Consider the following 14,530-nt stretch of genomic DNA (forward strand, 5'->3'; position numbering starts at 1 on the left):
GAAGTCTTTTTCCCTTGGCTTTCTTGGGGATCTGGTGTCTGTTTATAAACTAAGAATACTGTTCCCAGTTACTTATTGCTAGTTGCAGATATCACACTTTCATGCTTATTAAAATAGTGTTTGAGGGGCACCTGGGTGTCTCAGTCGGTTAAGCGTCTGACTTCGGCTACACGAGGGCAGGAAGCATGTCTGGTGTGTTAATTGTTTCTCTAGAACCTAGCCCACAGTAAGGACTTCAATCTTTGGTGGGATGAGTGACTCTTCATTGAATCAATCTTCACCTCAAATTAATACCCCATTTTAGAGATGAGGAAACCAAGGCCTTGAAAAGTTAGAAACTTACCAAGTGTTGTAGTTAGAATCTAAGACTCAGATCCAGGTTTGACTGATTTGAAGGCCTGTACCCTTTACACCTCAGCCACACTTTATCTTACCTATTAAACTTGTACTGAAATACAAAAATAAGTATAAAACACAGCAGGACTGGTGAATCTTGAGGTAACCTTGGATAAGTCTCCAAATTATTCAAGATCCCATGAAATTTTTTCTTCCTTTTAAAAAAATATTTATTTATTTATTTATTTTTGAGAGAACGCGAGAGAGTGCAAGTGGGGCAGGGGCAGAGAGAGAGGGAGACAGAGAATCAAAGCAGGCTTTAGACTGTGAGCTGTTAGTACAGAGCCCGACATGGGGCTTGAACTCATGAACCATGAGATCATAACCTGAGCCAAAGTCAGATGCTTAACCAACTGACTGAGCCACCCAGGCACCCCTTTTTTATTTCCTGATTCTCCATGGTGTATGCCTTGAACCTGAAGTCTGGTTAAAAAAAAGTGTTCAATAATCTACCTAATTAACTCTGGTCTTATCAAACATATCATGGAAAGCAGAGTTCCTGTGAAATCACTCTGGAACAAAGTAGTATCTCTGACAGTTTTTGTTTTTCGGTTTCATCAAAATTGTTCATCTCGGCACTCAAAACTGCTTTACCTCCTAAAGTAAAATTCAAAATAAAAAACAAAAAAACAAAACTCTTAACAGCTAATGCTAGACTCTTAAGAAAATGTGGTAGTTACCACACTGCCGGTGTTCACTAGGGCTACAAAATAACTTTGTTTCTTCAGTTCACCCAGACTGTGCTCACACTTGCGGACAAATAGCCAGCAATACTGAATACTTGTGCTAAGCCATTCTAAATGGAAATACAAAATTTAAATGCATACGTAGATGTAGATGAGTACATCTCATTCTCACAGGGATGTATCTGGAGGACGTATCATTACCTTCACTTTACAGATGAGCAAACTGGGGCACAGGTTAAATAATCTGTTCTGGTCACACAGCTACTAAGTGGTAGAAGGAAGATCCAAATCACAACAGTCTGACTCTATATTGGCTACATTAAACTGCTCTGAAAACGGAACTTGAAAACAAATTATTTCAAATACCAGTAGAACAGGGGGCAGTGAGAGGTGATAGGGTCCCAGGGATGCAGTGGAAAAGGCAGGGGCCTTGGCTTGATATTCAAGTTATCCTGATAGTGGCTATAAGGGGCTACAAAGACTGCATGCCCTCAAGGCCTTTGTTAGATGGGGAGGTGCCTGACTTCTATAGTCTTAGTAAAGGGCTGAGCCAAGACTAGAATGGAGGTCATACCTTCAGTATTCTTTACATTTATACCATGAACTATGCTTATTTGTAGAAGCATATTATAAACTCCTTGGAAAACAGTCTATATGGCAAGCTCTAACTGCAATATGGGATAAAAAGTTCTGATTAGATCAGAAATGCCCAACTTTTTTTCTGTGTGAAAAACTCCTCCAGGTAATTCTGATACTCTCATGTGATGCTAATCTGCTTTAAAGCAAGAAGCTTGGTTTCTTCTTCCTCCCTCCCTCTCTTCTTCCTTCCTTCCTTTCTCTTTCTGAATCTTGGTTTCAAGGGGTGCCTCCCTCCCTCTCTTTCTTTCTTTCTCTCTCTTTCTTTTAGAATCTTGGTTTCGAGGGGCACCTGGGTGGCTCAGTCAGTTAAGTGTCCGACTCTTGGTTTCCGCTCAGGTCATGATCTCATGGTTCATGAGTTTGAGCCCTGCATCAGGCTCACTGCCGTCAGTGCAGAACCCACTTCGGATCCTCTGTCTTCCTTGCTCTCTGCCCCTCCCCCACTTGCACTCTCCTTCCCTCTCTCTCAAAAATAAATGAACATTAAAAAAAAAAAAGGAAGCTTGGTTTCCAGTTTGATTTTGGAAATATTTCAACAGAGAATAGTCTACTTCTGGCCATTATAAACTTTGTTTCATTGTTTACTATAAAAAGGAGTAGTGGTGGAGGGTAAGGATGGGCAGCCCCAGGGAAAAGGTTTTCACTGTAAGACCTCACCTACCTGCCACATCAAATGGGACTAGAGATTGCCGACCACACTGGGTGTCCGGAACCAGCTGGAACATGCTCTGTGTGTATCTGAGCTCAGATGCTTTATGGAATTAGTGGCTCGGAGACTCTGGAGTGGAATGGTTAGAGCCAGGGTCAGATTTATCACAATGGCAAGTCTAAACTCTGTATGAACCATTTATGGGGCAGCAGAAATTTGGAACAGGAAGTCAGAGTGCAAAGACAAATGTCGGTTTAACTCAGCAGTACTCGGTTTCAGTTACCATGAGACCCAGCTCCACTTTGTTCCCTGCCTGTGGCTATTTCTGAAACTATTAGACCTCCAACAAAGTACCCTCTTTTACTGATATTTTCAATGAGGGAAAACAATTTTCCCAGTCCCCGGTATTTTCTGAAGGGCTGATTAAATTTTCTCTGCAACTATCCCTTCATCCTTAAACTTATAATACGTAAATTTAAAAATATTCAATCTAAATAGCCACTATAACAATGACATAGGATTCATCTCTCTCTCTCTCTCTCTCTCTCTCTCACACACACACACACACACACACACACAAGAAAAACACTGCAAGAGCTTAATAAATATTTGTTGAATAAATGAACAACAATGGTCTTGACAGTACAATTTAAAAGGCTTTTCACTTCATGTGTATTATCAGTGCATCAATATAGAACATTTTGTAATGATTAGTGATATGTGGATACCAATGGTTTTTCAAACACCAAGTGCCATTATTTTCTGATAAATACTGACTTTCAAGAACAAAATAACCAAACATAATACAATTTCAGGAGATGGTGATATCATCAGCATAATTCACCCACATGACAAAAACAGCAACACTTAAAATCATGCACATTATTCCACCATTTCATAAAACTTCTTTTTAAACTTATACAGACTTTTTTCCCAGAGTAAAAAGTTTCCTCAAAAACCTCATGATAACATTAAACTACAAAATTCACTCTGGAAATTAATTCATGGAGTTATTTTTCAAATTTTACCTTTAAGGTTTTTTTTTTTTTTTTTTTTTTTTTTAAACTGTTAAAAAATATAGTTGAGTGTGTTGAGAGAGGTAAGGAAAAAAGGAGTTCCCAGTTGATGGATTCAATATGTCTGAAAATACCTCAGTAACGTAGAGAAAAAACTTCAAGAGCAAGAATGTATTATAAATAGAAGTCTTTCAGCAAGATGAACAGGTGAGCAGTTCCTGCATCAATTGCACCCACAGCACAGAGGTCTTCTTGAAGAATGCTTGTTTATAGAATCTTCTGTAAGATAGAGTTGGCTACGTCCAGTGATTCATCTTTTACTAGAACAATATCGTAAGAGTCCATGTACTTTTCTAAAAGCTCATCCACCTAATCAACAACAACAGAAAAATTAAAAGGATATACAGGGAGGAGAAGTAAATTGTTTCAGTGTGGATCTCATTATTACATTCGATCTTTTGGGCTAAAATGAAGTAAATCAAATTTACTTTCATAAGACTTTTGAAATGAAGACTTATGAACATAGCCACAGGGTGGCTTTACTCCCAAAGTCACTTCTCTCTAGTCCAGTGGGTCTCAACTGGGGAGACTGCCCAAGCAACTCTCTGGCAATGCTGGGGACATTTTTGACTTTCATGACTTGGGGGTGCTAAGGTTTCTGGTAGGGAGAGGCCAGAGAAGCCACCCTAATACCGATGGCATACAGATGTACATCCCAATTCCCTTAATCACACCAAAGTAAAAGGATAAAGAGCAATCAAATTGTATCTAACTCCTTTTGCATGTACCTTTAGTAACAATTGCCTATTAAGTTCCATCCTTATTTTTTCTTATAAGAAAATTAAATGGCAGACCTGTATACTTACTCTATCATTTAGATATCCAATTTTCAGGATGTGTTCAACATTGGCTACTCCATCTGCCATTCTTATATCTCCTTGGGAATCTCCCAGCAGAATTATATTGCTATTATCTTTTAGCCGATTGAAATATTCTGTGTTCTTCAAGGCGCCATCATGTTTGTTAAATACATGAATTAGTTCGCCTTTAAATCCTTTGAGCACCCCCTATAAAAACATAAATCCTTTGAAACAGTAGGTTCCAAACTGCAAATTCTGTTTGTTCTATTTTCACATTCATGATAGGTAAGAAGGGCTCTGAGAAGTTAATGACTTTCTAGAGAGTACTTTAAATGTTAAACACAGTGAGCTAAACATCCAATTCTAACTTTTCATGTTTCCTAACCAGAGGTCCCATTTTATGTACTTCACAATATATTGTCTTGAATTCAAAAATTTATTCAAATAAAGTCAGTTCTAATTTACTTCTTTTTTTCCACCTATGGGTATTAAGTCTTCAGAGCTGCTGCACTGAGTTACATTAAAAGAACTTTTCTTAATTTTAATATTAGTCTATAGGTTGGGAAACAAAAGTTTAAGAAAGGCATATTATTTTTAAAACATGGATACAGATAGAACACTGGGAGATGAGCCTCAGAGTAGGCCTATTGACCTGACCTAATTTAATATACGTTATATATTATATATGTTTTATATATATGTATGTATGTATATATATATATATATATATATATATATATATATATATATATATAAAGTAATATACCTTAAATGATAAAAACCAACTGCATTTACATGATTAAAATATATTCAGATTTTAAAAGTAATTATGAAGAAAAATTACTTATGAAGAAAATAATTATGAAGAATTATTTAGAATGATATATTCAGATTTAAAAAGTAATTATGAAAAATGTTCTTACATTGTCATCAAAATCCATGAAGTTGGACACTACTGTGATGTTTGGGTGATAAACGCCAGCTTGATGGATCACCTCCTCTAGTATATCACCGATACCAGCCGAAAATATGAACACAGGGATACCGTATTGCTGGAGCTTATCAAAGAAATTCTCATACCCTTCCCTGCAAGATGGAGGTAGGAACTGATTGTTAAAAAAGCAAGATATAGATATATATCCTTTCACCTAGAAATGAAAAAAGCAAAACATTTCTACCTAATTCCATGGCCCATTTATATTCCCTTTCCAGAATCCTGCCTCAGAGCAGGGTTACTGATGTATATGACAACTTTAGTACAAGTTTTTCCAAACAGTTCACTCTTTGCCTTGCTTTTAATAAATTCTAATGATACAAATTAGATGATTTTAGACTCTCATTAAATATGGACATAAGCCTACAGTTCACAATGTATACCATTTAACAGCAAATAATTAACCACAACTGGAAAAAAGCACACCCTGGAAAACCCATTGAGAAATGGGCTGAAACACTTCCCGCTTGCCATCCTGCTCAACTATTTCCTCTCAGGAAAGCAGAGGGGCAGGAACTGAATGTATTCTCTTTACAACTGGCATCTCTCCTGCTTAAGGCGTGGCTGTAGGTAATGTTTTTAACTTATTAATCTAAGTTTCTTCCCTTACTCTTCCTGGGCTATATGTTAAGCTGCCTACAAAGGAATGAAATGCTTACTAGCTGTCTTCACACTCTTTCTGACATTTAATACCTTCCTCCTTAGAGGTAGATCACCTTAGAGGCATGCCTGGGTGGCTCAGTTAGTCGGTTGAACATCCTGAGCACCTGACTCTTATTTTCAGCTCAGGTCATGATCTCACAGTTTAAGGGATGGAGCTTTGCAAGGGCTCCATGCTGACAGCACAGAGCCTGCTTGGAATTCTGTCTGTCTGTCTCTCTCTCTGCCCCCTCCCCACTTGACTGTGTGCGCACCCTCTCTCTCAAAATAAATAACTGACAACAAAAGTAGGTCACCTTAAAATGTAGGTCATTAAAAAACGAAACAAAAAAATCCCCACGACATCATCATATTTACCTAATAAGTTGAAAATTTTTAGAGGTGGTAAACAGTATTGAAAAGAAGCTTAAAAATGTTTCTATCTTATCATTCATGTAATACAAATATTTTTACCATTTGCTAAATCATATTCACCTTTCCTAGAGATAGTTTTCAAGGAAATTTGAGAATTCAGAAAGTAGATTCATGTAACTTTATAAACAGGGTATGAGCAAAAAATTTCTTTTCAACTTGATTTATAAATGTTCCTTTTATATTTTATGTCTTTCAAAAGAATTTTGCTAAAAAACTCTACAATGGTCCTGGTTTCATAAATTTCTAAGTTAGTCTTAAAAAAATATTTTTGAAGTATTTTTTTTTAAGTAATCTCTACACCCAACAGGGGGCTTGAACTCACAATCCCAAGATCAGGAGTCGCACATTCTTCCCACTGAGCCAGCCAGGCACCCCAAGTCTTGAAATTTTTAATGTAGAGAGAGGAAATGTAGATTAGAACTTAAATCTCATAAGGCTCTTACTGCCTACACCAAGATCTAATATATCATTCTAAATCCTCATCATTATTTTGCGATAGGTGGCATATTTTGGCTACATTTTTATAAGTAATATAGTTATAGATTATTTTAATATAAATATACACTTGAGTACATATGTAAGTCTGTAGACAGTTAACAGCAAAAAACACCCTAGAAACTTACTTGAGCATAACATCAGATTCTGCCACGATTTCTTTAAGTTTAGCTTTTGGTAAAGCCTGTTCAATAAGCAAGCCATGTGCTTTAGTATACCTGGAGTTCATGACCAAAGAAAAAGAATATCAATTAAAGCAAATCAAAACCATCATCTTTATTAAAAGGCATTTTTCAGTGACAGATAATGCAGTATTTCATTCATCATATTTTGGACTTAAATTTTAGAAATTTAAATTCATCACTAATGACCATGTACCCTATTGTTCTCAAATCAATATACCATCTTCTTATTGTATTTCCCAGTTCACCCCAAAGTTTTAGTTTAAATGTGTTAATGAGACAATGAAAGGCTACTACGTGTACACCTTTCCTCAGTCTTCAAAGAACTAAATCCAACTGAGAGAGGCATTCTCTGATTATGAGAATTAGTGCAAAGCCATTTGTTTTACCTGTTTGTAGTCTAAATTGTTGTGAAATACCTCAGTACTAAAGATGCTCTCTAGCACACACAAGAGAAAACCCTTGTTTTGACAAGTTTGATAAACACATGATTTAAAATTATATCAAAGTACCTATAATCAAAGCATCTCCATAACAGGCCTTTAGAACCTCTCCACCTGATACCCAGTATCATCGTGCAATATTCCTAAGGGACCCCCCACTCTGGATCAGCTCCCATCACGCTGGTGAGCTCATTCTTCCAGGGAAGCTTATATCATTGCTAGAAAATTCTAATTACTAGGTAGTCCTTTCTTTCATCAGGCTGAAATTGGTCTTCTTAAACCTTCTAAGTCTGCTTCCAGTTCTGCTTCCACAGAGGCCCAACTTTTCAACATTTTGTACCATAAACATTGATTAAGTGTACAAGGCATTCAGTTTAGGTCATAGGATAATGAAGGTAAAGAACATCACTCCTGTCCTCTTAAGATTCAAAAACCACAGTTGTTGCTTCTCAAATCACAGCTTTCTCTCTTCAGTGAAATCTTTCCCAAATGGGATGGCTCCAGTTCCTGTGATTTTCTTAGTGGACCCATCTGACACACTCTAAGTTTCTCAACATTTCTCTTAACAGCATTCTCTCAGGACTCAACACAATGCTTTCTGTGTGGTCAGCTTGGAAGGCTCCATTTCCATTAACGCAGCCAACATCAAGAGGCCCATTTCTTACCAACTATGTCACCTGCTGGCTCCAAACGAGTTCAGAGTCAATTCAAATCCCAATTCTTTTTCTTTACACATGCAGCCCACATTTTGTCCATTAAAAAACAAACAAACAGAACAAAGCAAATTCTACACTGAGTGATTAGAAAATTAGGTTCATTTTGTTGTATTTATTCACTGCTATAACTCCTTAGATAATTTATGAATCTATTTATATACACCATAGGGAAAAAAATAAGCCATTAGTTGTAACTGCAGTGTTATGTTATTATATTTTTAAACCTCCCCTTACCCGATACATACTTACCATTCTACCATATAGGGGTACTTCTCTTCCATGGTAAGAACAGGATCAATTTCAATAGCATAATATTTTTCCTTTAGTTGCATTAACTAGAAATAAATGAATAACTTAATTATGAAGATGACAGAATTGTCATTAAATTGCATAGTTTTATAGAAAGCAAAACAATGTCAACAAATGTTTGCTATAAACGGCTGTTAAAGATTAGATCACGAGTACTTAGCTAATATATATATCAACTAAGATCTTTGTTGACCTTGCTATACATGTAACAAAATGTACCTGCAAAAAACTACCTTTCTTTTTTTAAGTACTTTCAGGTCAGCAATTCAGTGAAATCGACTAATAATCGAATTATTACTACAAAAAAGCTTCTGTTCTCATATCAAAGTATTAAATTTGATTCACACCTGCAGTCCTATTTTGTTAACACAGACACCAATAGACACATACTCAAGGAAAGCAGAGGACTGAGGCAATTTCCTGATTAATTTAAAGGAGCAAAACTGGGGTGGCTGGGTGGCTCAGTTGGTTTAGCATCTGACTTTTTATTTTGGCTCAGGACATGATTTCATGTTTTGTGGGATCAAGCCCCACATCGGGCTCTGTGCTAACAGTTAGGAGCCTGCTTGGGATATTCTCTCTCTCTCTCTCTCTCTCTTTCTCTGTCTCTCCCCTTCTCTCTGTCTCTCCCCTTCTCTCTCTCTCTCTCTCTCTCTCAAAATAAATAAATAAACTTAAAAAAATAAATAAAGGAGCAATATTTGCACAAAATCAAAGTACTTTTGTTTTAATGTACACTTAATGTAAGGACATCAGAATATTTTGATAATCAACTAAAAGTTTCTGATGTTAATTTTATTGTCTTTGTTAAAAAGTTAATTTTTTCTTTAAAATAATGTTGAGTATGTATAATCCACACAATAAAACTAACATTTATTCAGTGTTTACTATGGGCCAGGTATGGTGATAAGCACTTTATATCCATTGTTTGTGTGAATGAACCTGGAGAAATTCTCAGGCAAAAAGGCTAATGAAGTCTTTGAGTAACTCTGGATTACTGTTAGTGTTTACCTTTTTCCGACATTCATCTGTAACCAGCTTACTGTTGTCAATGACATCTGAAGAGTGAAAGCAAACTAGCATTAAAAGAAATATTCTGATTGATGCTACCACTACTTTAAATAACTCACTACTTTTAAGTTTAAATGCCAAGTCCACTAGCATGGTCATTACAACTTCTGGTCTTAGTGCTATGGTACAAGTGACATTGCTGGAGAATCTGATGGCTTTAAAATCCAAACTGTGACATTGCTAGAGAATCCAATGGCTTTAAAATCCAAACCTTGGATCTAAAGCCTTTTTCCTACATTTAGAAGGACTTCATTAAAAATTTTCCAAGAATCGGTGGGCCAAAGGGTATGATTTCTAGTGGTTTTAATATAAATTATCAAAACAATTTCTCAAACTACACATGCAGCGCCAGTAAATGAGAGGACTTGTATCACTGCTTGTCAGGTTGAAGAGGATTATTTTTAACACTGACTGCCAAGTTTGGAAAACACATAACTTGATATTTATTTAGTCACTCTTTTACTTAATTTATAAATCAACACTGCAAAAATTCAGTGACATTCTTAGAAAACAGTAGTTGATAAAAATGCTATTTCTAAGAAATACTAGGTTAATCCAAAGTTTAAAGTCCATTTAAATATTTCTTGATTAAATAATGAACAGACCACATTTGGAGAAAAATTTCAGAAGTCTTCATTCCTTTTGTAACCAAAACCATACCTGAAAATACCCATTTGTATAACATGGGGGAAAACAAACCCTCGAAATATAAGAAGAAAAAGGCAGGTCCTCTTATTTTCAATGTCCAAAAAGAAGAGCAAACCGCAGTCAATCTCATAGATAATACAGATAACAGTGGATCTGAAAACGGAATCACTTTCATGAAATTTGTTTATGAACGCCACACTTACAATGACATGTTGGGCATCTTTTCCCTTCGTAGGAAAATCTACTCAGTGTCATATCAAAGTCTGTTATTATCTGTAAAAAAAAAGGGGGGAAAGGCATTATGGAAAATACAGCCACCAAGGCTAGACATGTACTGCACTTAGAGGCATGGGACTGTGCTCAGTCCCTAACATCCACTATTGGTTATTTGCTGCATTCTGCTTTCTACTGCAGCTCTTGATCAAGAATAGCAGCCCCGTCACCTACAAACTCAGATCCCTGTACTGATTAACCAGGTTTTATTTGGTGGCAATGCCAGGGCACTGAAGGTATTGCCGTGCAGTTAAGTCCTGGGAGCTATCTTAACCACAGAGTGATACCTTCAGTGCTCTAGCATTGTCACCAAATAAAATCTGATTAATTGGTAGGGAAATCTTCAGTTACAGGTAATTGGGCTACTGTTCTTGATAGAGATAAAATGTTGCAAAATTTCATACTACTTAGTCAATGTACAAAAATGCAGTGGAAGCAATTAAATTATATGAGGCTCTCAACTAAAAAGAAGGACATCCTGTCATACTATACAACATGGATGAACCTTGAGGGGACATTATGCTAAGTGAAATAAGCCACTTACAGAAGGACAAATACTGCATGATTCCACTTATGTGAGGTATTTAAATTAGTCAAACTCATAGAAGTGGAAAAAGAATGGTGGCTGTCAATGGCTGGCGGGAGAGGGGTGTGGGGAGGGAAAGAAATGAGGAATTGTTGTCCTGTGAGGATTGAGTTTTAGTCAGGCAGGATTAGGAGATTTGAGAGATCTGCTGTACAACAATATACATAGAGTTAACAATACTGTACTGAACACTTAAACATTTATTGAGAGAATAGATTTCATATAATGTGTTTTTTACCATAATAAAAAGCATATACTATTTGTGCAAAATAAGTAAATAAATAAATAAATAAATAAATGATATGAAGTTCTTAGTTATTGTTACTATCACATTTTTTATTTAACTTGCTATGTAGTTAAAGCATACCAATGAATGAATGATACTGATACATGGAGATAGTTTACCAGCTCTTGAAACTTAGGTGACTGGGTTAAATACTTTTTCAGAAGTGTTTTAAAAAGGGAAAAATTTTGGGGGGGAGCACCTGGGTGGCTGTTGGCTGAGCATCCAACTCTTGATTTTGGCTCAGGTCATGATATCACAGTTTGTGAGATCAAGCCCCGGCTCTGTGCTGACAGCATGGAGACTGCTTGGGATTCTCTCTCTCCCTCTCTCTCTGCCCCTTCTCTGCACACCCCTTCTCTCCCTCCATCTCAAAATAAATAAATAAATAAATAAACATTAAAAAAAAAAAAGAGAGAGAGAATGAGGGGCCCCTGGGTGGCTCAGTCAGTGGAGCATCCGACTTTGGCTCAGGTCATGATCTCACGGTTCGTGGGTTCGAGTCCTGCGTCGGGCTCTGTGCTGACAGCTCAGAGCCTGGAGCCTGCTTCGAATTATGTGTCTCCCTCTCTCTCTGCTCCTTCCCCACTCACATTCTGTCTGTCTGTCTCTCTCTCTCAAAAATAAACATTAATTTTTTTCAAAGAATTAAAAAAATCAGTTATTCACTAATAAAGTTACATCTTAATTTGAACTTGATTTGAAATTTGAGTATTATTCTTACAATGGTTTGAAACTGAAGTGCCTGGGTGGCTCAGTCGATTTAACACATCTGACTTTTGATACCGGCTCAGGTCATGATCTCACAGTTCGTGAGATAGAGCCGTGCATGGGGCTCTGCACTGATAGCGCTGAGCCTTCTTGACACTCTCTCTCTCCCTCTTCTCAAAATAAATACACATTATTTTAAAAAAATGCTTTTTAATATTTGTTTAGTTTTGAGAGAGAGGGAGAGAGAGTAAGATGAAGTGTGAGAAGGGAAGGGGCAGAGAGAGAGTGGGACACAGAATCCAAAGGGGGCTCCAGGCTCTGAGCTGTCAGCACAGAGCCTGCTTCAGATCCTCTGTCTCCCTCTCTCTGCCCCCCTCCTGCTTGTGCTCTCCCCCAAAATAAATAAATATTTTTAAAAAATGGCTTTATACTTTTGCACCAGCATTAATTAGCTTAGTACTTAGTATTACCCAGATTTTAGCAAAACATGAGATGAACGCATGTGCCTGAACATTAAAAATAAAGGTTTAATAGTAAAGACTTCTTGATAATTATTCACCTGAAGTTTGGCAGCTCCTCCCTTAATAAGACCGCAGATAATTTCTTCTACTCTTGCTGGGTTCTTGATTCGAACTGAACTTCTCTGGAATTCTGGCATCTAAAAAATTAAAAGAAGTTAATTAACTCCTTTAAATCCCCTTTTCCCAGGTTCTTTTGATACCAAGCAGAAGCTTATATTAAGATATAAAAACGGTAAGGCACTATTAAAAAAAAAAAAAAAAAGCAAATCATCATATCAAATTACCATTTATACACACAAAATTTTTTGAAGCACATCAACAGTTTCCAACTGGAAGATTAAAACAAAATTATGTTTGTCAGAAAGTGTAATTCTTCTAATTATAAAAGTTGTGCATGGTTACCACAGAAATAACAAAAAATATAAAAAAAGAAAATAAACATTGTTTGGAATTCTACAACCTGAAGATAAGCTAGTAAACATTTAAATATATTTTTCATTATTTTCTTTGATTACAAACATGCATGTATATGCACAGTTTATGTCATTCTCATATACTTTTGCATCTGGCTTTTTAAAATTAATATTATTTAATAAACAGCTATACAAATGTTTTTCACAGAGTTCATTAATCAAAATAAAATTCCAGAATGGAATGGAGACTATCTGAACTTTATGATAGTTTTCTTATAAGATCTTTCTGCTTAAGATTTAGCTTCTATTTATATTTACATTAAAAAAATCTTAGCAGAAAGGTAACAAATGTTAAAGTATTATTGTCCTCAAGTGTACCTTTGTATAGGTAACTAAAATGTTTTTAAAATATATTTAACTTGAAAAGGTGCTTCAATATCTTGTGCCTTTATTGTGCTAAATCCTAAATAATTTCATTGTTCTTGGCCTAAATTTTACAAAGTATTTATTTCAAGTTAAGACAACTACTAAAAGGTATGAGACCACCAGCAGGAGACTCTTGATCTTGGCGTGGAGAGTTCAAGACCTATGTTGGGGGTGGAGCCTACTTAAAAAAAAAAAAATATTAGACCACCTGGGCTTAGGTTGCTACTAAGCCGGTTTATTCAGGATTTAGTGTTGCTCAACAATGTAACATTAATTATTGTTTCTTTTTTCTACCCTATCACAGGGAGAATGAAACTGACCAGAGTAAAACGCACAAGCACAGTGCTCTTACAGCACATGTATAAGAAGATGCAGGGTGTGTGTGTTGGGGGGGGGGGGGGGGGGGGTTGTGGTTATGGGGCAGTTAATAGCTCCACAGTATGAAAAGATAGTAAGAGAACCTCAAATCAAGGTTCCATACTGGGTTGTATCCAGTAACCTTTATTTACTTCATATGCTATTATTCTGGGTATGTTACCATCAATAGTAGCATATGTCATGTGTATCACAGATATGGTCATAAAAAATTCCCTAGACCTTACATCTCTGCTCCAAGAGCATGTGACCAGTTAAGTTTCTCAGGTCCTCTGCTCTCTCTACATAATGACCAAAATTAGAAAATCAGAAAAGGCTAAAATGTTTTCCTAAGACTGAAAGATAAATGCAGAAGTGCACAGGAAAGAGAAATGCTAACATTAACACTTTTTTCCACTAATGAAAGATCCTACAATATACTTAATTTTAAAAATCCATATTTAGGGGCGCCTGGGTGGCTCAGTCGATAAGGCGTCCGACTTCCGCTTAGGTCATGGTCTTGTGGTTTGTGAGTTTGAGCCCCGCGTCAGGCTCTGTGCTGACAGCTCAGAGCCTGGAGCCTGCTTCAGATTCTGGGTCTCCCCTGTCTCTCTGCCCCTCCCATGCACATGCTATGTCTCTCTGTGTCTTTCAATAATAAATAAATGTTAAAAAAAATTTTTTAAAGCCATATTTAAATAGAATAGGATAACCTGCAATGCAACTAACCTACATACTGAGATTCTTCAACTTAATTGGGCGTTAAAGGTGTCAACAGAATAAAG

At 36.5% G+C, this 14,530-nt stretch overlaps 1 protein-coding gene across 5 annotated transcripts in view; it reads right to left on the bottom strand.

Annotated features, from left to right (window-relative positions):
• Window positions 1–2,964: 2,964 nt before the first annotated feature.
• NT5C3A (5'-nucleotidase, cytosolic IIIA) overlaps window positions 2,965–14,530 on the bottom strand; it is a 52,021-nt gene continuing 40,455 nt past the window's right edge. For all 5 annotated transcript variants that reach the window (XM_019443765.2, XM_019443770.2, XM_019443768.2 and 2 more), the window contains 8 exons: window positions 12,591–12,689; window positions 10,382–10,451; window positions 9,471–9,517; window positions 8,400–8,485; window positions 6,938–7,027; window positions 5,170–5,332; window positions 4,253–4,453; window positions 2,965–3,755 (listed from right to left, as the gene is read on the bottom strand). In XM_019443765.2, coding sequence (XP_019299310.1) covers window positions 3,654–3,755; window positions 4,253–4,453; window positions 5,170–5,332; window positions 6,938–7,027; window positions 8,400–8,485; window positions 9,471–9,517; window positions 10,382–10,451; window positions 12,591–12,689 — 858 coding nt within the window. In that variant the 3' untranslated portion in view covers window positions 2,965–3,653. The remainder of the gene's footprint in view (window positions 3,756–4,252; window positions 4,454–5,169; window positions 5,333–6,937; window positions 7,028–8,399; window positions 8,486–9,470; window positions 9,518–10,381; window positions 10,452–12,590; window positions 12,690–14,530) is intronic.

Source organism: Panthera pardus, unplaced genomic scaffold, assembly GCF_024362965.1.
Source record: "Panthera pardus isolate Hobbes unplaced genomic scaffold, ASM2436296v1 HiC_scaffold_8, whole genome shotgun sequence".
Lineage (NCBI taxonomy): Eukaryota > Metazoa > Chordata > Mammalia > Carnivora > Felidae > Panthera > Panthera pardus.